Raw genomic sequence first — 22,859 nt, 5'->3', positions numbered from 1 at the left:
AATACTTATTTTCCACCCTGATTTACGAATAAATTCTTTACAAATCCTACCATGTGGATTCATGGATTTTTTTTTTCACATTCTGTCTCTCACAGTTGAAGTGTACCTCTGGTGCAAATTACTGACCTCTGTCATCATTTTAAGTGGGGGAACTTGCACAATCGGTGGCTGACTAAATACTTTTTTGCCCCACTGTATATGAGGGAGATCGTGACACTGATGAAGAGAAACACGGGGCTACACTGAGGGATAACAAGGGGAATGAGACACAGGAGGAGAGCACAGCTGAGAGTAATTAGGCAGGACGAGACAAGGGAAGCAAAACTAGAAATATTAACATAAGATCCAGACTGTCAAAGTAAAACAGGAAATATAATACAGACGCGGACTTGACAAGGGGTTACAGCGCAAACATGGAACACAGAGAGAAACCAATAGACTAAGAACTCTAAATAACACAAAAGAGAAGATTATTAATAATAAACAACACAAAACACTGGGTCACAGACCCAGTCATCCAGGACCATGACATTAAGAACTTAACTTCATTCAAACCAAAGACCGAAACAACAACCTTCACACTGACGCCCATAATCCTGCGTGCACATTATCTTACATTTGTTGATTTATGCAATTTTCAGAATACAATCCCAACCCCAGTAAATCCGGCCATGGATTGATTAGCTGACTAATGTGATGGGGAAGTAACCGCTCACTAATGTCATGATGGAAGCCATTAACGCGGTCAATGCATGGTCAACATTTATGGCACTCAATGGCCACAGAGGCATCTTTGCAGTCAAAAGCAGTCACAGTGTGATGGTGAAACTTCCAAACAAACAGAAGTTGATGCTGTTTTTATGGACAGCAAAGTTGCAACAACTGATTTGGTCACTATACGGCTGTGAGCAGACAGCCAACTCAAAATGAATTGAGGACATTTCATCTTTAAATGAGAATCTGATGATTGTAACAAAAACAAAGCTGACAGTGTCTAATAACTGCACACAGCAGCCCGGGGAGGTGACTACACATCAGCAGCTTGGGTGAAACCCCTCACACAGTTGATCTCTAGCAGTGACTGCACGCATTATGGAAGCAATCAGATTCAAAGCGTTTCACTTGCCTCTGTACAGCAGCTGATGGTCGGCCTGTCCGTGTCTCTCCCAGTGTGTGTCACTCACTGAGTGCATGTGTGTCACATGTCAGCCTGCAGAATGACCGTGTGATGTCATCGGAGCATAGCCCGGCTCACCCAGCGGTCACACCCACACTGGCACTGACTGTCTGAGGCAGACACGACTGCCGGCAGCTGCAGCTCTGATACTGCAGTCAATATGAGGCAAGCAGAGGTGCAGAAATAAAAGGTTTGTTGGCAAAGTGGGAATGCAACTGCAGCGCAAACTCTGCTGACTCACTGCTGGAGGTTTTCCAGCCAACTGGACTCGAGTCTCCATCCATCTGAAAACACACCCAACACTCCACAGACAAGAAACCCCAACTCCTCTCAGACGATATACAAACATATACAATACCTTCAACGTAGATTTTCACTTGGAGACACCAGAGTTATTGGATTTTAATTTGCTTTTTCTCCATTTTTTTTTCTTTTTTGCAAATTCTTTCGGATCAAATCAAATCAAAATGTATTTCTATAGCACATAATAATACAACAAAGCTGACCAAAGTGCTTCACAGTTGGTCAGAGAAATAGCATAAGACAGCATAAAAGAAACAGGTAAAAGGAGGGCAGGAAACAATATGAACAATATGAGTAAAAAACAACAACAACACATAACTAGCCATGAAATAGCATATTAGTTTGAATCAAAAGGTTATTCCAGAGTCTGGGAGCTACGGCAGCAAGGGCCTGACCACCTCTGAACTTCAGACGAGACCTCGGTTGCATCAGGAGCATTTGATTAGAAGATCTAAGTGCCTTATTAGGGATATACAAATGGAGGAGTTTGCATAGATAGCTGGGAGCCAAATTGTTTAAAATTTTAAAGGTAAGCAAGAGAATTTTGAAATTGATGCGATATTCAACAGGAAGCCAATGTAGGTTGGCTAAAACTGGTGTGATGTGGGCATAATTTCTAGTATCAGTTAGGAGATGCGCAGCTGCGTTTTGAACTAACTGGAGGCGGTGGATAGAGGAAGATGGGAGGCCCAAGTAGAGGGAATTACAGTAGTCTAATTTGGATGCAAGTTAAATATCAGGGTGACAGCTCAGATGAACAATTTGGAGACAAAGTTAGAGAAGGAAGGATGTGATGATTTGGACATGTATGGAGGAGAGAGAGTGGATATATTGGACAAAGGATGATGAAGATGGTGTTGCCAGGTAGGAGGAAAAGAAGTTGACCTTGGAGGAGGTTCAAGGATGCAGTGAAGGTTGAATAAAATGGGTCTTTCGTCATTTTTGTGACAAAGGATTTCATGATAAAAGTATTAACATGAAAGTAAATGGTCTTTTTTCTGTCCCAAATGATAGATTCTGATTTATTTTGATGGTAAGAAAGACAAGTGAAATTTTCAGCCTTTTCTTTAAAAGTCTTTGAGATATTCACGTTCAAACGTTGCCTCAGATTTCAGGGCGCGAAAAAACAAATAAGTCTCGGATGTGGGCTTTTACCTGTTTTGTCTCACTGAGAGTGGGATCTCAGATAATACAAAGACATTAAGAGAACAAATACCAGAAAATAATGGCCTTTACCAAGATAACTGGAGCAGAACGGACTGAATTGTTGGCTTCTACAAGCTGTAAAAAAGTCTCCTAATGTCCACTATTGTAAGATACTACATATCGTGTGTGTGAGATTGTGAAACTTGTGGTGTCATTGTGATGTCGTAGCTCTCACCATGCTCTTTCATATGATGTTATACTCAATTATATTGACTTTGGGTGCTTACAATGAAGGTCATATTACAGATTTACTGATATCTGATATTTGAATACTGACTTGCACATTTCCTGTGACCTTGATCTTAACTATGAACTGATTTTCAACCAAATTAAATCAGCTCGAGTTCGTTATTGATATTTACTATCGCACAACATTTGAAAATTATACATGAAAACTGTAGACTGGAAACAAACAGAACCAGTTCTCCTTCACTTTGAGGGGAAAAACTGCAACTCATTAGTTGAATTTTCACAATGAACGATCGAAACTTTAGGATACTGAGTCAGAGCGGTGAAGGAAAAATGTCATTCCTGTATCAAACCCTGTTCATAAAATGCAGTAGAAGAAAGTGTTAGATGTTTTATTGCCGGCCAAATGAAGAAGAGGCACGCTATAGACAAAAGCATTAGACCGCACCTGTAAATCATGCTCAGCAAGACATTTTGGAACTCTCAGCTTTGTGGAAACTGGTTGAAAAAATGATTTCTGCACAAAGAAAGGTCCAAACAGGCATGACTGACAGAGTTAGATGTGGCAGAACTTGACTGGTTTGCACAGAGCCCTGACCTCAACCCCATCAAACACTTTGATCATACCAGAAGGGAGTGTGCAAGTGTGCAATCAGTGTCTGAACTTACAAATGCTCATCTGGATGAATGAACAACATTCCCACAGACACAAAAATCCTGTAGGAAGCCTTCGCAGAAGAGTGGAAGCCTTGAAAGCTCCTGCAGGTATAATCTGCAAGTTTCCCAGTATTTCTGTCTGCCACTCTGATGTCTGTCTAGCAGTTAAAAATCCTCTGAAATAGACTGATTTGACTTTGGATCAACAATTAGTGAGCCGACACCTTTGCAAAAAGCCAAATACCAAACAATTTTGAACAATACTGGTTAATAACAGAGTAGTAAGTGTACCAACCTAATGGTCTGTGGGCTCAGAGTCCTCTCGTGTGTAGCCAGGATTCTTGATCCGCTCAGAGAGGATGTATCCAGTTTAAATGAATCTAATAAGCTGTTACTGAGCCACGGTTCAGTCAGGAGGAAACCCAGCAGCTCTTCATCTTTTTGGTTTTGCCGGTTGTGTTAGCCTTGAGCTTGCACCTCTTCCTCCTGACTCTGTGCAGCTTCCTCCATTCCCCTGCTGCCGGGCTTCACATCTCCAGAGCTCTGCTCACGGCGTCCTTGACAATGCATCCTTGGGAACGCATTCTAGGGAATGTGTCCTTGGGAATGTCCTTTTTCCTCGGAGATCGTAGCCACTCGCCCGCATGACAAACTGCCAGAACAAGCTTGGAGATGTTGGGCTGGGGAATAAAAGAGTGCCATTTATCCAATTCCAATTAAAATAGCTGCGTATTACAGCTTTAACTGAAGAAGAGGGAGTGATTGTGAACAGAGGACAGAGGACAAAATGTTTCATAACCCATTTTATCAACAAAGCATCCATGGATTGGAGAAATGCTGTCCCAGCATGTGGAAAAAATATGAAGTTCAGTGAGCTGAAATGGCTGTGGCGAGCTGATGTTCAACACATTTATTATATCTGATTTTATAAAAGCGTCATAGGCTCAAATTATGTGTGGCTTAAATCACCCAATCTCACTCAGGGAAAGATTTTTTTTCTCTAATCTGACAGCAAAGGAGTGACTAATGGGACTGGACAATATAACCAAAACTGCATTTCTTTAAACAGCGTCTCAAAAGTGAGGCAGTGCCCGCAGAGTCTCATGTCCAGCTATACAGCACATATAAACGTGTTTCTAAACAATATGAATTCTTTAGAGATTTATAAAATTGCACACAGATTATTGTTCTATGACAAGCATCTATAAACTAAATTAAAGGCTTATTGCCACTTTGACTAGTCTGATCCAGGTGGCTGCAGCTTTAGAGCCACACTCCTGGTAACTGGAGCCACAAGCTGACCTTGGACTCTGTGCTGTTTGAGACCTTTATTCTTTTTTTTTTTAATGCAATCATCTGGTGAATATTCAGGCTCGCTGTGTGGGTACTTGTATTAACAGCCATATACTGTGTGTAACTGTAATCACATTACATTTTTCATTGAAACAGTAACAATCACATCGCACACATTAGAGTTGCAGTTATGTTACACTTACTTGTGTTACAAAGAATCTTCTGTACTTTTAGTATGTGAGTGTAACTTTCTTGTATAAAGAGCGATGACGGGAATAAAAACAAACTGCAAGCTTTGGGTTTAAAAAATCAATTTCCAGATTCAAAACAATTTTAGTTTGAACAAGGCGATATCAATTCACTAAATCCTGAATCTATTTTTAAATATAAATGCATTTTGCCAGACACGCCAGAGTCTCAGGTTAAAGCTCAAAAAACTATTTCTACAACCAGGTTTCATCACTCTCTGACCAAAATTCACTGAACCAACAGCAAAAGAAGATCAAAACTACACTTCATGTTTGAAAAACATTGTCATGAATTTGTAATCACGTTAGACGGTAAATCTCTCTCCAAAAAGAGTCGCAGTGATTAAATCCATTCTGAATTACAAAGAAACAAATTCAAAGTTTTTGATGTCATTTTGCTGTCTGTTGATACCCAACTATCCTGCGGGAGAAGCGTCGTTATTCATGACACCTGGGAGGAGACTGACAACACATGATAAACTACACATGCAATCAGTGGACTGGAAACAAAATCCTGACAAATCATTCACTCGGACAGTGTTGTTGCAGGATGGTGGGGAATGACAAACGCCAATGTTCATCATTCAAGCTAGCAAGAGCTGTTATAGCTTCAGGTATCTTTGTGGGCTCCTCAGATTTAACTCTTTAGGTACCACATTCTGTGTCACTCCAAATCCAAAAGTACAAATGTGCCTGCTCATTTGTTAAGCCACCACACTGTGGTGCTTCACTCCTCCCACAGAAGCAGATGGTGAACCACACAGCTACATACTAAATACGAGCTTAGTACAAATGAAATGAAGATATTTCACCCCCTATTTAATATTTTCATTGGGAGTGAGCAGAATAGACAAGATTAGAAATGAGTGCAGCAGAAGGACAGCTCAGGTTTAAAGGCAAAGTTAAAGACTCAAGCTTGAGAATGTTTGCACATGTACAGAGGGGGGAGAGTTGGATGATGACAATAGAGCTGCATGGCATGAGGAGAAGAGGAAGACCTTAGAGAAGATTCATGCTGTGAAGGAGGATATGGGCCGGTATGGCTTGAAGCTGTACCGGCCCATATCGCCAGGTCGTCTGCTACTCTTTCTGGTAAATCCACCTCCCTGTCTGAACTCACATTTGTTTTTCCAATTGTTAATATTTTGTCTCCCTTTCCTGCAGTCTCCATGCCTAAGGACCAATACTTGTACGCTTCCATAACTTCTTGGCTCAACGTCCTACTGAACATCCCTGCAACATCAGTGGCTGCTCAACATCTCACCCGCCCGCTTGCTCTCAAAGCTCGGGATTTCCCCGGTCACTCACCTGCCTGACCCTCTGCTTCTGGAAACATCTGTTGAAAGAATTCCTCCCTTGGATCCTCTTCTATCTGCATATCTTACCTGGATCTTTCCCTCTCACCTGCCTCTCAACTCTGCAGAACAAAGTAAGGAAAACATTTTTCAGTGAACTCCTCACCAGTGACCCTAGTTTGCCCTCCAGCCCCTGCGGTCAAGTCTCCTGTGAAAAGATAAAAAAACAAAACAAAAAAAAACAACAACTTGCTTTTCTTGTGAAATGTTCTTTCTGATGAGTCAGCTTTTGGGTCTGCCTCTTTGCTCCGGCCAACTCGACCTTTTGACAAAACATCCACATGACAAACATCACAGATACAGAAAAAGCTTGTCTGAGTGATTCAAGGAGAAGCGTTTTAACTCTTTCTCTATTATGTTCTTAGGTGGGAAAGGAGGTGTGTGCACAATGTTTGGTGATACATGTTCTACATTTATAGCTAACAATACTTCAGCTGATGGTTTGTTTACAAAAGCCGATCCAAATGTAATCACAAAAAAAGTTCAGTGTTTAAGCAGTTTGACAGATTTTTGAGAATATGGGAAACTTCATTAGTCACACTGTGCGTCATGTATGAGGCATCTGTGAGGCCTGATGAATCTGTCTCACACCAAACAGCCTCATGCATGAACAACCTGACATGCACCTGACTGGATACCTCCCTATCATAATTGTAAAGATGAAGCAAAAAAAAGTAACTTGTGTAAACATTTAAATCTCTGTATAGTTTGTGACCATCTGGAAGGTCATTTCACTTTCCAGTTTAGGGTGCTTAAACCCCCAGGTGTGCAAGCACTGATGGTTTTAGATTTTATGCTATGAGGAATTAATTCAAATCAAAAGGAGGGAAAATTGTGTTTCATCTCATTTCTCCTCTCTGTACTGTTGGTATGTTAGTGTAACTTTCTTGAGATGAAAGAAAAGCAAACTATTTGCTGAAGGCATGATGGACTTTCTTCATTATCAGGCAAATGCCTACATGACTGTGAAAAGAAAACGCCTGACAACTGATCAAACAAAGATTATCCCCATGAGTATAAAGGAGCTGTTGTTCTTTCATGTCTGTATCAGTGCTGGTTGTGCTGTCATCCCTTGCCAAAGTTTTTTTTTAAACAATAAATCCCTGAATATCTGGTTTCCATACTCAGTTTTGTATGGCTGATTTCAGTTCGTGTGCATTGCTTTATTCTTAAGAAAGGTGTACATGACCTTATCCCCCTTTTTTCTACATCTCTGAACCTGGTAGCAGTTCCTCTGAATCTCATTGTACAGGATGGGCCATTTATATGGATTCACCATAATAAAATGGGAATGGATGGTGATATTAAAGTCCTTTATCATCCCTTTATTTGTTTAACAACTCCAACACTGATAACAGTCCATCCATTCTCTTCCATTTATGCTTATCAGGGTACCCCTGCTACCTTTGGGCGAGAGGCAGGGTACACCCTGGACAGGTCACCAGCCTGACGCAGGGCTAACACAGAGAGAAAGACAACCATTCACACTCACACCCACAGCAATTTAGAAACACCAGTTAGTCAAACTCCACTAACTGCATGTCTGTGAGAGGAAGGCGGAGTACCCAGAGAGAACCCACCCAGGCACGGGGAGAACATGTAAACTCCACACAGAAAGACCCTGACCAGGTAGTGAAGCCAAACTTGCAGTGAGGCAACGGTGCTAACCACTGTGCCACCGTGGTGCCAACTGCTAACAGTGGTGGAACATAATGAAGCCACATTATGATGTCTAGACCAAATAGAAGGTTATATTAATCACTGGAATTGAACGATTTACTGAAGTGAAAAATCCTTTTCTAACAAAAGCCAAGCAATGATACAAGCTCCAAGGAAATCTACCCACAGGAAATGTGCTTGTGTGTGGAGTAAGCTGACACTTAACACATCTGTCAGATCTGATAAAACCACCGGCCACAATTCATTGTTACATGTCATGAGTCATAGACGACAGTTCCCAGCAGTAACCACAACCTGGTTTCAGCCTACAGGCAGATCACCAGTAGTAGCCAGCTTAGCGCTCTACACTGTAAATTATGGGGAGTTAGTCCGAGCTTGCAGCATGTCCTTTCACTGTTACACAGAGGACACTTATTCAGTCAAACATCTTAAAATCAGAAGTCTACTTCTTCTGCTGTCGGCAAACCTCATCAATCCAGCGCCAGCTTTATGGACTGACTCCAGGGTCCGGGCCTGCCCAGAACAGCCACTGTGCTCCCTCAGCTGAATTTTAAGTACCAATTCATACAGTTTGGGCATGAAAAACTTTAACACCCAGCCCAGCAGCCACGCCCTGAACTTCAGTCTCATCAATCAGGCTCATCAGTTTTCATGTTTGCTTTGTGCTGTCGGCTTTGTGTTTATACCTAAATATTAAGAGGATGATCTTATGTGCCCCTGTCCTAATGAGGCATTAGGACAGATATTTGTGTTGCTATGTAGGGCTGTAGCTTCAGGTTTATATTAAATGGTGATTATCAGTTTCAGGTCATTTTACAGAGTAATTTGAAAGTTGTGTAGGAGGAGTATAAAAAATGTCTTTCTCCTAGGTGTAATTAAGTAACGTGGTGCATGACTTTTCAGAAAATTGTTCTGTGTAAGAATTCATTTTTAAAATAACAACCCTGACACCGATCACAGCAAATAGAAATACCCCAACAGCAGGAAACATTTGACCACACAGCATGCAAGTAATGTGCATGAATGTAATGACTGCTTAGCAATGGTGGTGACTCTCAAAGCGCAGCCAATCACAACACAATAAGCCTGTGATGTTAGTTTTAAAGGACGAGCCTTCAGAACTGCCAAACAAATGGAACGTGCTGAGATTACTGTGCACTCACATTCAGATGTCTGAGTGTAATGCACTGATTCTTCTATAGCGCTTTTCTACTCTCCCGGAGTACTCAAAGCGCTGTATACAACATGCCTCATTCACCCACTCACACACACTCATACAAGCGCTTCTAAACTCAAGTGCAAACTAACCAACATTCAAACACATTCACACTCCGATGAATGCATCGGAGGGCAACATGGGGTTAGAATCTTGCCCAAGGATATGTGGCATGCAGACTGGGGAAGCCAAGTATTGAACCACCAACCTTCCAATCTGTAGCTGATCTGCTCTACCACCTGAGCCCTGTGTGGTGAGCTCGTTGATCTTTGTCCCTGCAAGGACAGATATAAGTGCTTACATAACTGTGGTTACTTTTCTCTGTGTGTTTACTCATTCTGACAGTGTTCACATTGATCCAGCAGCAGGATGCTGAGCAGTGGGACAAGGCCATGCAGTCCTGCTTTCATTTCATCTACAGGCACCATTACTGCAACTCTCGTCCTATCTGATATAATCTGAGAGTCCAACTGGTTAAAAATGTTCACATCCTACAATCTTGGTTTCTCTCCCGTGACTCCTTTTACATTTTAGAACTAACTTTAAAACTTTCAACCCTTTGCTGGGTTCAAGCTTTATTGTAAAGAACTGTGCTTCTGTCCTCGACTTTAGGATGACTTTCCAGAGGAGATAAGTTCTCCAAAATCACATCTTAAGAAACATTTTCACGATTGTTGTCATTATTTTTTCCGACCTCATCCTTTCTAATAATGAATAATCATGGCTTAGGGAATTTGTATGATGAAATCTCATCAAGCCGGAGCACCGGAATCCGGGTCATGTTGGCTCCTGGGCCAGTTCAATCTTTCTCACTTACACTCCTTACTTATTATTTGCATAACCATCACAGCTGTATCATGCACAGGGCCTATATTACATGGTGTTTAAAAGCTGGATCTCTAACTGAGGTGACACCCTTCAGGTTGAGATGCTATCTTGAAGGAGAGTACAGGTTGTGACTTTTTAGTTTTCCTGATGGATGTCAAGATGCCAAATCATGTTTTGGTAGGAAGTTTAGTTTAGTTATGTTTGTGGTGTGATGTGCCTGCAGTAACCTGTTATGTTGTAAACTTTTTGGCTGTGTCTTGGAAAAAGAAAGATGTAAACCTGATGTAACTGGAGCCTAAATCCCAGCTTAACCCTGTAAAGCCTGAACCACTTCAGAATAATCCCACATAACTTAATTTGTTGTGAAATGCACTTTTTTTTTAAAATTGTCAACCAAAACTTATATTTTAGAAATGTTTTGGATAAATGTAGCACAGTGGAAATTCCACACCTGAGCTGTGAATAAGTGGGAGAAAAAAAAGTGTTTCTTTTATACTGTTGTAAATCTGCTCTATTTCCTGTGCATAAGTCCTAAGCATGTCAGCAGGACGCAGGTGAAATGCTGGCATGAATTTAAAACAATTTACTAAATTTACTAATTTTTTAACTTACTGGCCTTTTCCAGTGGTGTCTTGAAAAGTTTGTGAATCATTTTCCTTGTCAGCTTCTGTATAAAAAAGCATAACCAAGAAAAAGGGAAAGGAGGGGAAAGCCATGGGCTGAATCATATGTCAGACTGATAAGAGCACAATGAAACTACAAAATCAAACACACAAATTAAAATGTTTGGAATTTTTTTCCCCTGAAAATTGTATTCTCTATGTCACGGCTATATTTATAAAAAATCTGAATCATCGACGTGCATCACAGCTACGAAAGATAACAAAAACAGATAAAGAACTGATGCATTACCTTACTCACCCTTACTGCTTCCAAAGGAAATAAGCAGGAGCCAAGTGCTGATAATCAAATGTGTTGGTTACTCAATTATAAGCAGGTGTGAGCACTTTCATAAGGGTACACCTCTAACATGTCAAAGGTTAAAGTTCATGACAGCGAAATTTGAAAAGTAGGGAACAGGTCTGGCTTGTGTAGAAGGGTTTCCAATGGAAAGCCTAGTCAGCTTTAGGATTGTTTATGCAGCTCGTACACAAATTTGAAAATAGCCTGTAAACATGAAAGGATGGACAAGAGATCTCTTTCCTCTGTCTGGCCTTTTTATTCCCAGACACATATATTGCAGTAGTTTATTAGTTAAGTTGATCACCTTTAAAGAAAGATCCATTAAATTGGATCTCTAATGGTTCAGAAGGTCAATGAGGACTAGCAGACATGTAGATGTATGTTTTTATGTTTTGGCATGCCATGAGCTGAACCATGACCTTCTCTTCTCCAAGGATTGTGTGACACTCTTTTGTAACCACACAGCTGATCTGACTTTACCTAAAGAGCTTCTTTCCCTTCCTCCTTCCAGAACTACAGAGCTGATTTTCTAGGGGTGATCAAAACTGAGGTTTCATTTATTTGTCTGTGTTTTAACTCAGCAGCTACATTTGGCGAAAACCAAACACCTTGGCACCTCACAGTCACTGAGTCGACCATAGATTATTCTAGAGTCAAATGTGAGACCATCTGTCAGGTTTATATGGTTGATTGTCATTTATGCTTAGAAATATTTACTCATATATGCTTAGAGTTTATAATCGAATAGGGGTCTGATCCTTAGTAGTCTGCAAAGACTTTGTGTGCATTCCAGAACGTTCTGGCATACACACTCACACCCTAGGGTCATGACATGAGAGAGGTCGTATCTTCTCTTGCTGATATATGGTAAGGCAAACACATCTATATCTGTTTTAGTCTACGTGCCTTTTGTTTAGATGAACTGCTGGACTTCCAGACCAGCAGGTTTAGGGAAGTTTTTTTTCGGACCCCCCCACACACATGTACGCAGACGGTACTCTTTGTTTACATGTGTAACTATGTTAATGAGCCTATGCATATTCATGTAACCTCAATAAAAGAGCAGTGTTACAAGGGAGCGGACGAGAGCGACCGAGGTCAAGCGAAGGAACGGCGCTAGTCTGGTTCTCTCCCTCATGGATGAGAAACACAAAGAACTTTGGTGACTTGTGTCTTGCTTTTGCTGTGTAGTAGAATTGTGTTGAACGTTCCGGCGAATAGGTTTATGCTACGAACCTTCGCCATTTGTACGGTTTTCTGAAGCCAGAAGTTGCCTCATGTGGATAGTTATATCCATGTATACATATGGTATAGACCAGCGATCCGCAACCCCCGGGCCATGGACCACCGGTACCGGGCCATGAGAGTTGAGGCTCTGGTGTGAAATTCAAGGTTTTCAGGGTTTTTAGCGTTTTTATTTTTATTTTTTTATCGTTTTTATCATTAACTCGGTTTCCCTTGGTCTTTTCCCGTGCGTTATGAATAAATCTTCTTTTTTTGTACCGGTACTGGTTTTATTTTGTTGTATTTCTCCGCAACACCTTAAAGGCCAGTCCGTGAAAATATTGTCGGACATAAACCGGTCCGTGTTGCAAAAGAGGTTGGGGACCGCTAAAGCTGCATTCATAAACCGTCTGAGCGCTGAAACAAATCAGCCAAGAAGGGCTAAACTAATCAAACTAATAATTTCACTCATCAGTACTGAAGCACAAACTTCTTCTGGTCTGTGTCACAAACACCATCATATTATTTGGAAAATCCTTTAAAAACACCACAAAGATTCAAAAACATCACACACAGTGAAAAAACCCAGTTTAATGTCTCGATAGTAGATGAGGTGTTGCAGACATTCCTAATTCTGCCGTCCAGATGAATGAGTCAGAGAATGATTAAAGTTTATTTCAACATTGGAGTCTGTGGAGCCTGACTCACTTCTGATATCAAAGGAACTTCAGATTTTGGACTTTGGCCTTGGATTCAGTTTTCAGTTACTGAGGCCGCCCCCAGGTGTGACAGCTCAACCCGAAGTCTCATAAACTTGCATTCTTTCTGAAAAGTGAAAGATGACCAGATTTCTGGAAAGACCATTAGCGGGTCTGTTAAGATGCAAATTCTTTTAGTACCTCAGTCAAGTGAAATGGCCAGATATTTCAGCATGAGGCTTCAGGACCGCTCTTCACACACAGGTGGGTCAAGGTGGTTAGGCCCATTCTTTCTAAACAGTCTGTTTTGTCAGGATTTCTGCATCGTCAAAAAATCTTTAATCGAAATCAGTTATCTGCAAACACAATCTGACCAAACTATAACATATCCTGAAATTCTGGCAGTCTGGTCTTATATCAAAATGTGTATTTGTTTGTGCTCTGCCACATGTGGATGAGCAAATTCCAAGGGAGGAAATAAAAGGCTATCAAAGGACCAAAATAAGCAACTTTGTATGTGGTGTTAGAAGAGTTGATTTCCTATGACTCAGGATTTCACGTGTGATGCCTAATACTACAAAAATAACACGAGGACTGCAGAACAAACGAGCGGATACATCTGAATTTCCTCTAAGGCTAAAAATTTCTCAGATTCTAAAAAGAAATTTTTTAAACATCCTTTCATGAGAGAAGTCTTCAGTATTTTTTCATGTTAATGGGAAAAGGACATTAAAACAATGTTCAGTGGAACAGGATGGAGTGAATCACAACACTAACAAACACAGCAAGCTGGTATTTCGATTTAAATACGCTGATATGTAGTCCTTCCTGTTTCCTCTGGTGACTTTTATACTCGTTGGGTTAAAACCATGTTATCTTTTCCAGTAGAGTTAATGTGATTTGGGGAAGAGAGGAGTGCAACACAATAAAAGATAAAAATCAAGTCTTAAGTTTGAAATCAGCTCCAAAGAGTCTTGACTCTGTTTGTAAGATGTTTAAAATGATTATGAAACAGTGCCCACTGTGTTTGGTTTGCGCAATTTACCAAATGTATTGTTGTAAATGTATCCATCACCTTTAAATAAAGGTGATGGATCCCTAATGACACGTCAGCACGGGTAAAACTGTACAGCAACACAGGAAGTAAACAAAGAAAAAGATAGTGGGAAGAGCAAAACAAATGAATGGTAGCAAAAGCATGGCGGTTACATATTGTTGAACCAGCAGGTCTTAAACCTGTAAGATGTGGTGCTGATGGATAAGAGCGGCACGTAGGTAGCATCAGCTTGGGAATTTTCACCACGCTGCTTCGACCCAATCCAAACCGCAATGCTGCCTTCAGCAAAAAAAAAACAAAAAACTTCCTTTGCAGTTGCAAGGAAGTTTTAAGGAAGTGTGCTTTTGACCCTCCAACTACAGTAGTGGGAGAAAGTGTTTAGTCCCTTTCCTGATTTCCTAGTGTTTTGCATATTTGTCACACATACATGTTTCAGGTCATTATCCAAATTTTAATATTATACAAGTAAATAGAACATGCAGTTTTTAAATGATGATTTCATTGATTAACCAAGAAGATGTATCCAAACCTACGTGGTTCTCTGTGAAAAAGTAAGTGCTCCTCTTGTTGAATCATGAATTAACTGTTATTAATCACATTTTTTGGAAAGTCGAGTTCAGTTTTACTGAACACACTCAGGCCTGGTTACTCGCAGACCTGCTGAATCAAGAAATCATGTAAATAGATCCTGTGTGACAAAGTGAAGCAGGCTAGAAGAATCAAATGGGAAACAAGGCAACTGACATCTATCAGTCTGTAAAGGGTTACAAAGACATTCCTGGGAATAGGGGAAGCTTCCCAGAAATGACTAACCGACTGAGCACATCAACAACCCATCCAGAAGGTCACTAAAGAACTTAAAACAACATTAAAGAACTGCAGGCTTCACGTGTCTCAGTAAGATCAGAGTTCATGATTCAACAATGCAAAACTGGGTTCAAGAAAATCACTGCTGACCAAAAAGATCACAAAGGCTCATCTCAAGTTTGCCAAAAAGCATCTTGTTGATCCCCAAGACTTCTGGGCAAATAATCTTTAGACTGACGAAACAAAAGCTGAACTTTTTGGAAGGCGTGTGTCCCGTTACATCTGATATATCTGACATGTGAAAACATTCAGCATGAGGTTTCAGGGCGGAGCTTAACACACCAGGGGGTCCTGCTGGCTACGTCCATACTTTCTAAGCAGTCTGTGAGATTATCAGGATTTCTGCATAAAATGTGCCTTGATTTCAATCTGAGCCAGAATTGTAAACAAACACAACCTGACAAAACTGATCACACAACAGAAAAAAAAAAAACAGCTGTGTTGTTCACATTTTTATTAAACACAATAACTGCTTGTTTAGCAACATCCTCCATCACGTTTCTCATTACGACAGAGCAGCACGGTCTCGTGGCAAATGTAAATTAACCTCAAAGAAATGGACGCGGTGACCTTTTTTCTAACTGAAACCAAGTGGTTTCAAATGATAATTAATGCATTTAAATCATTCAAATATTTAAAATTCATTGTAAAATCTGTGACATGTGGGACTCAAACTTGAGTGTGTGTGAGCAGCTCCACCACCTACTGCTCCAGCCTCCACATGCAGACTTTTCCAACTTTTAAGTGAAAATAATAATTTTGTATGTACAAATACATATACTAGTAGACAGATGAAAAACTGTGTTCAGGAACATGACGACAAACAATGGAAAACTGTGCACAGAAATACAAATGAACAGATTAGAGGGTCGTCTTTTTAAACTTTATTTCAATTTTTGCCCAAGTAAGTGCTCGAAGGTGTTTCGGGGGAGCTGCTGAGGGGTCAGAATTGCTTCTATAAGGACTTTGGCATTTCCTGTAACTTCGTACGAGACTTGCACAATGATGAAGAGGATTTCTGAACAATTCCTCCTATCAAACAGCCCCTTTCAGGTCCTACCACAACATCCCTGGACTTTATTCATTGGCGTCTTTGCGTTATTGCTGGGTTGCATCACCCCACCTCTCAAAAGCTTTTGCTCATGAACTCCTGCTTTGATGTTCACTTGAAAATGTCTTTGTAACGTTTTATAATCATTGATCTCTCACTGAGTGTAAAGGTGTCCAGGACCTCAAGGTGGCTCCACCCTCCAACTTGCTTCACAGTCATGATGCGGTTTTGGTGCCTTTTTCCCTCCAAACATAATTTCTTGTCTCATTTGTCCACGCAGCAATACCTTAAAAATGTCGAGAAACTTCCAAATGGTCTTAAGAGAAGTGCATTCAATGATGCCACTTGGGGCCACCAAAGCTGATTTCTTAAAATGCAGAATTAAGACCGGCAAACTTTCCTCTGAACAAAAATACTTGTAAAAGTGATGATGAGGAGTATTTATTACAAAATAGGGCTGGATTTTAGTTGTAAGGTGCAAGAAGCTGATGTTTTACAACATTAGTCTGCTTTTTTTGGCTTGCGATTCTTCCACATGATGACAACGGTGAAGGCTCCTGCAGAGAGGATAACAGGCATTAGTGTTCATTGAATTAGATAAGCAGATAACTTGGCCTGCAGTTCTCATGGTGGACTGACCTATACAGATGAGCAGTATTACTGCTGCGATTCCAGGCAGAATGACTGAGTACTCCCGAGGAAGAAAATACTTGTGCAGGAAGTGATCGCTGTCCACGAAAGGCTGGAAAAACGACCAAAACAACCATATTAATGTGTGGTGTCAAAATTACTGTCCACGAGTCACATGACGCAGTTCCACACCTAGACTACAAAAAGCAACACGAGGAATGGTGCACTAAAAGGCAGATACAAAGCTACTGGTTAGTTTCTGGACAGGATTTTTTTTCCTCCATTCCCTCAAGACGGAGATCTAGTTCAGTATTTTTTTTTTTATGTGAATGGAAAAAGCAAATCAAAAAAGGGGAAGGTGGAATAGGATGGAAGTGAGTCACAATGCTATCAAAGGCAACAGACTGGTGTACTTTAGTTTAATGTGCTTGTTATTCGAAGTTCTTTTTCAGTCTCTCCTGTTTCCTCTGGTGACCTTTATACTACATCTGGGCTGGAGCCATGTTAAACAAAGAAAAGGATGGTGAGAGGAACATGGCAAAGTCAGGACATTACATAAACTCTACAATGAGATTGTTCTAACAGACTGTATCTCACAGCTTCCACAATGCACAAACCAACGAACTCACCAATTAAAAGCTTTTGGCTGGAACCTGGACTAAATTAATTCAAAGAATACACGGAAGTCTCTAATAAATAAAAAAAGACTGGGGTGACATAATCAGTTACATGAGCTGGGTGCTTGACTTGTAGCATGTGCCGGTGTAGTTTATGTAGCGCCAGCTCGGTAATTTGCTTTGTTGTGCCACAGGCTAGTTAACATCAATCACAGTTAAAACAACAATTTAACTCCCCCCAAAAACACCAGCTTCCATACAGGGAGTGCAGAATTATTAGGCAAGTTGTATTTTTGAGGAATCATTTTATTATTGAACAACAACCATGTTCTCAATGAACCCAAAAAACTCATTAATATCAAAGCTGAATGTTTTTGGAAGTAGTTTTTAGTTTGTTTTTAGTTTTAGCTATTTTAGGGGGATATCTGTGTGTGCAGGTGACTATTACTGTGCATAATTATTAGGCAACTTAACAAAAAACAAATATATACCCATTTCAATTTTTATTTTTACCAGTGAAACCAATATAACATCTCCACATCCACAAATATACATTTCTGACATTCAAAAACAAAACAAAAACAAATCAGCGACCAATATAGCCACCTTCCTTTGCAAGGACACTCAAAAGCCTGCCATCCATGGATTCTGTCAGTGTTTTGATCTGTTCACCATCAACATTGCGTGCAGCAGCAACCACAGCCTCCCAGACACTGTTCAGAGAGGTGTACTGTTTTCCCTCCTTGTAAATCTCACATTTGATGATGGACCACAGGTTCTCAATGGGGTTCAGATCAGGTGAACAAGGTGGCCATGTCATTAGTTTTTCTTCTTTTATACCCTTTCTTGCCAGCCACGCTGTGGAGTACTTGGACGCGTGTGATGGAGCATTGTCCTGCATGTCTCTGAGTATTGCACACTTTGTGTTTTTGAGCACTCCAGTGATGTTGCAGCTCTGAAATATGGCCAAACTGGTGGCAAGTGGCATCTTGGCAGCTGCACGCTTGACTTTTCTCAGTTCATGGGCAGTTATTTTGCGCCTTGGTTTTTCCACACGCTTCTTGCGACCCTGTTGACTATTTTGAATGAAACGCTTGATTGTTCGATGATCACGCTTCAGAAGCTTTGCAATTTTGAGACTGCTGCATCCCTCTGCAAGATATCTCACTATTTCTGAGCCTGTCAAGTCCTTCTTTTGACCCATTTTGCCAAAGGAAAGGACGTTGCCTAATAATTATGCACACCTGATATAGGGTGTTGATGTCATTAGACCACACCCCTTCTCATTACAGAGATGCACATCACCTAATATGCTTAATTGGTAGTAGGCTTTCGAGCCTATACAGCTTGGAGTAAGACAACATGCATGAAGAGGATGATGTGGACAAAATACTCATTTGCCTAATAATTCTGCACTCCCTGTATGTCCATGTGACTGATGTGATTTCAGTGAACTGAAGAGAACTTACCAGGATGATGACCCAGACAGAGTAGTACGTGAACAGCACGAGGCTGAAGACAACAAGACTCATGCCAGCCGCTTGATCCACTCCAGTAGCCTGAAAACATATCCACAGAAAAACTGAGCACGAGGACGTCGGTGTTAAGCATGGCACTGGTGGTCGTTTGAAGCTTTATGCAGACTAATGTGAATGTGGTTAAAAGTTTAAAGCCAGACGTCAGGTTGTCGTCAGAGGTGAGACACTAAATTTCCCATAAAGCAACTGGAAAGGAGATCCTCCTTGTTGTTACTTGGATATTGAGCACACTTCATGGCACCATCCTCCCCTGGCAAACATTAGCTTTGTAATTGTCAGTTTTGGCCAAATTTAAAAATACTCATTAAGACTTTACATCACATCCTGACCAATAAACTGTGATTCTACCTTTTTTAAATAAATGTCAAACAGCAACAAGAGTAAATAACAACAAAAATTGCAGGTAAACTTTTACTAAAAAAAAAATTTGGATCAATATAAATAGTTATCTTTATTTACAGGCACTTTTATAAACCCGCATTTCAAAGGAAGTCATGTAGTCAAAATAACGAGCAACAATCAACAAATAAATGAAAACTCAACAAGACGTTGATTCAATAGATCTCGAATCAAAAGATCTCCAGTACGAGGTCACGAAAACAACGGCTCCATCTACAAGGTCAATTGCAACTAAACATGACAACCTATGCAGCTAAAACAACCACTGACACTACAGCAACTTCAACTTCATCATTCATCTGCAACTAAATCAACCTCTAAACCAACTCATCTAAATTCACCATTGCAACTATACCTGCAACTAACCCCAGTGCTCCAGGTTAACTGGTTAGATTTGTTTACATGTTCTACTCTCCGTGTTCCAGATGTTGGATCCTCTGTCTGTCAGTGTATCTGCAGCTTGACAAGATTAAAGACCTTGGGGGGGGGGGGGAAGTCTCCATCTGCAGCTTGTGCAAATGCATACACACATCAAAATTATCTTCAGACAACAAATAAATTGTTTGGATAAAAAAATAAATAAATCACAAAGTCTTCTGCCTGGTCTCCTACCCCTGTCTTTCTTTAACATAAATAACAGCTGACATTTTCTCAGGACACCACCGATCAGCTCAGCTGACCTCCACTTTCCCCTCTGAGTGACTAATCTGGGTTAAAGATGACAAACGTGATTTAAAGGAGGACCGATGGATGCTGAGCACCAGATCAAAAACACACACTTAAACCTACGTCCTGTTTCTAACCTGACTGATAAGCTGCTAAGTGCTTTATAATTCAGCTGTGAGTTCGGTGAGTTTTCTGAAGATACTCGCATCTTGAGAGGATGACTGTGGTGGGGCGTGGTCTGCGGTGCCGTGCAGGGAGGGCGGACGCACCTGCACTGCATCCTTAATCACGCCCGCCGAGTTAAAACACGGGGACTCAGGGGTTGGTGTGCGTTGTGGTGTGATCTAAATAAACGGCTCATAAGTGCGATATGTGGTCCCGCCGAGCCTTAATTCCGCCACAATGATTTTTAATCGTTTCAGCAGATCAGTAGCAGCTATATTACTGACGTACACGGGTACTAATCCAAACAGTGTGGGTCATTAATTCTATTTATTCCATATCCAAACAGCCCAAATTCTTATTAAAGCAACAGGTTTGCTTATAAAGTGGTCCATCGCTCCATCCGTTTAAATCCTGTTTGTCATCTGTCATCCAGATCGGTCACTCTGAGGGGGAAGAAGTTCCAGCAGCTCTGCGCTGAAAAAACAAACTACATTTACTTATTTTGTGCACAATATTGTGATGACGTCACGTTGTATTGCCCACGTTAAACTGTGACTTTCACCAGATAACGGGGGCATGTTTCCTGAATCAGCAGGCGCTAAACAGGGTCTACGCAGGTAAACTCGAGGGTATTTAGAAAGAAAGACAGAGCTAGGAGACCAGACGGAAGACTTCATGGTTTATTTATTTGTTTAAATTTAAATAACTTAATTGTTGTCTTAGGATAATATTGACGCGTGTATGCATTTTGCATCATCACACTAACTCCATCAGCACCTGCCAATTAAACTAACAGCTCGAGCTACAACGCTGCCTGCACCGCAGCACGGCGACTCTGACAACTAAACCAACAGAAGCATCTGCAGCCACCAGGTGTTCCCCCATTTCCACAATAAGATGCATTAAAAGGAGACAATCTTGGGAATCCCCTTTAAGCTGCAACGGCACTGCGCAGCCGCACCAAACTTCATTCAAACCTTCACCGTTTTAGTCAATTTGATAATTATCAAAGATATTTGATCTCCTAACTTCATAAACATGCAACATACGAATTAAAAAACACTGCCAGTAAATTCGGCGCTGAAAAATGTTACCAGGTCGGTTAACTTATAATCCCCAACCATGAAGCTGACTGCTAGCATGAAGCTAAAAGAAACAAATGTCACAGCAAAGATTAGCTCTGAAGCTAATTACGCTTAAACTGATAAAATTTCATTAAAGTATTAATTTGTCTCTGCTCGTTTATCAGCTGTTTAAAAGTAATCACAGCAGCTTTCTTACCATTTCTCACCCACACACAGGTAATGTTGTTATTTGCTGACGTATCCTGGTGCTCTTCTTCCTGTTCAGTAATCCGGTTGATACAATTCATCTAATGGTCTCTGATGCCCTCTCGTGGTTCTTCTTACAGCAGTACCGCACTACCGTCACCAACTGGTATGGAGTGTGGACCGAAATGACCCCCCAAAATAAAAACATTCAAATTCTCCGAAACAAATGAGTCTTCCTTAAAGACCAAAATATGGCTTGATAACTTTCACTTTTACAGTTCTTGCGAAATAAATCAAACAAGTCCAGTTTCACTTTTATATCGTCAAGCTTTTTCATCAGTTGTCTTCTTTCAGCATCAAATTTCTAACAATCCAATAAAACATGTTCTCTACTGCAGTCACACTCCCCTGTGCAGTGTTTCCCTATTAATAAAAGCAAGGTGCTATTCAAACCAGTGTGTCCGAATCTAAGTCGAGATATAACCGATCTGTGTAGATTCTGACAGAACTGCAATGCTGAGTAATATATTCTTGCACTGTATGCAAATAATAAAGAATAAGGATAAAACCCCTATCCTTATTCTTTTTGTTTAATAGTGTGAAACATACTACTGGATCAGGGAGTATCCAAGGTGGTATTGTAGGCAACTGTTTGACTTATGTTGATCTTGTCCAGGTTAAATTCAGCTGCTTCCTGTCAACCCAAGGTTCTTCAATTCTCTTTTGTCTTTTTCCCAGCATGAAAAATATTTTTTGTTGGATGATCTTGACCATGTCCTTGTAAAGCCCCTTCGTGGTTTACCTGCTACTGCAGCTTCATAGCTCACAGCATCACACGCATGTTTGAGGCAAATAAACACAAAAACAAAACAAATGGAAAAAATTGACGTTGACACATTGTATTCAGAATCGTAAAAAATATTTTATAATCACCCCACAAACCATAAAATACTGTTGACAGACATTATAAAAATCATTTTTTGCTTTATTTTAATGTGAATAAAAGCAGAATAATTAGATAATCATTTTATACCTGCACTGAAGTGGAAAATAGTAAGGGGCAAATGAAATTCTCATTGTCCTTCAGAAAATTCAAGCTGTTTGGTTTCAGGTCATTTACATATTTCATTAAGTTGAAGTGCCCCTGATTTTCTTCGAGATGCTTTTTATAAGATGATTTTTTCCCCCTTCTTGTTCCATATCTGGAGTTTGACAGTAAATCTAGAAGTCAAGACCAGGCCTTTGATGTCCTGATGGATCATCACAGTAACAGTTGACATGTTTTATTGCAGAGCAAAGACAGCTTTTAAGAGGAAGAACCACTCTGTGAATTCTGTAAACAGTGACACAGGATAATGTGAGGCCATCCATCTGAAAGTTCAAAGTTGAATTAGAACTGGACTTTTCAACAGTACCAATGATCCTTAGTACGACAAATCCACCAAAGGAGGACTCAAAAAAAGAAAGGAATGAGAACCAGATTCCTTTCATTCCTGGAGCATCAGATAACAGCGTTTTGGCATTGCTGCTTGCGTGTTTCAGGTATGCACAAGGTGTCCTT

General features: G+C 40.5%; 2 protein-coding genes across 3 annotated transcripts in view; both read right to left on the bottom strand.

Annotated features, from left to right (window-relative positions):
* Positions 1-10,821, bottom strand: part of pip5kl1 (phosphatidylinositol-4-phosphate 5-kinase-like 1) — a 65,908-nt gene extending 55,087 nt beyond the window's left edge. Inside the window, exons 1-3 of one of the 2 annotated variants that reach the window (XM_082541654.1) lie at positions 10,765-10,821; positions 6,382-6,490; positions 3,828-4,212 (exon numbers count right to left, since the gene is read on the bottom strand). The gene's annotated coding sequence lies outside the window, so the exon portion shown is untranslated. Of the gene's footprint in view, positions 1-1,126; positions 1,308-3,827; positions 4,213-6,381; positions 6,491-10,764 lie in introns of those variants that run through there. The other variant, XM_082541655.1, reaches the window with a different exon arrangement.
* Positions 10,822-15,400: 4,579 nt separating this feature from the next.
* On the bottom strand, positions 15,401-21,428 carry dpm2 (dolichyl-phosphate mannosyltransferase subunit 2, regulatory). The gene is made up of 4 exons (XM_082541629.1): positions 21,309-21,428; positions 18,729-18,818; positions 16,652-16,754; positions 15,401-16,569 (listed from the first exon to the last, which is right to left on the bottom strand). Exons 1-4 carry the CDS (start codon positions 21,309-21,311, stop codon positions 16,514-16,516), a joined length of 252 nt encoding a protein of 83 aa, XP_082397755.1. The 5' UTR covers positions 21,312-21,428; the 3' UTR covers positions 15,401-16,513.
* Positions 21,429-22,859: the final 1,431 nt, after the last annotated feature.

The sequence above is a fragment of the Aulonocara stuartgranti genome, assembly GCF_965226115.1.
Source record: "Aulonocara stuartgranti genome assembly, chromosome: 7".
Taxonomy (NCBI): domain Eukaryota; kingdom Metazoa; phylum Chordata; class Actinopteri; order Cichliformes; family Cichlidae; genus Aulonocara; species Aulonocara stuartgranti.
The sequence above is the reverse complement of the archived record's forward strand: the minus strand, read 5'-3'. Positions and strand labels throughout refer to the sequence as shown.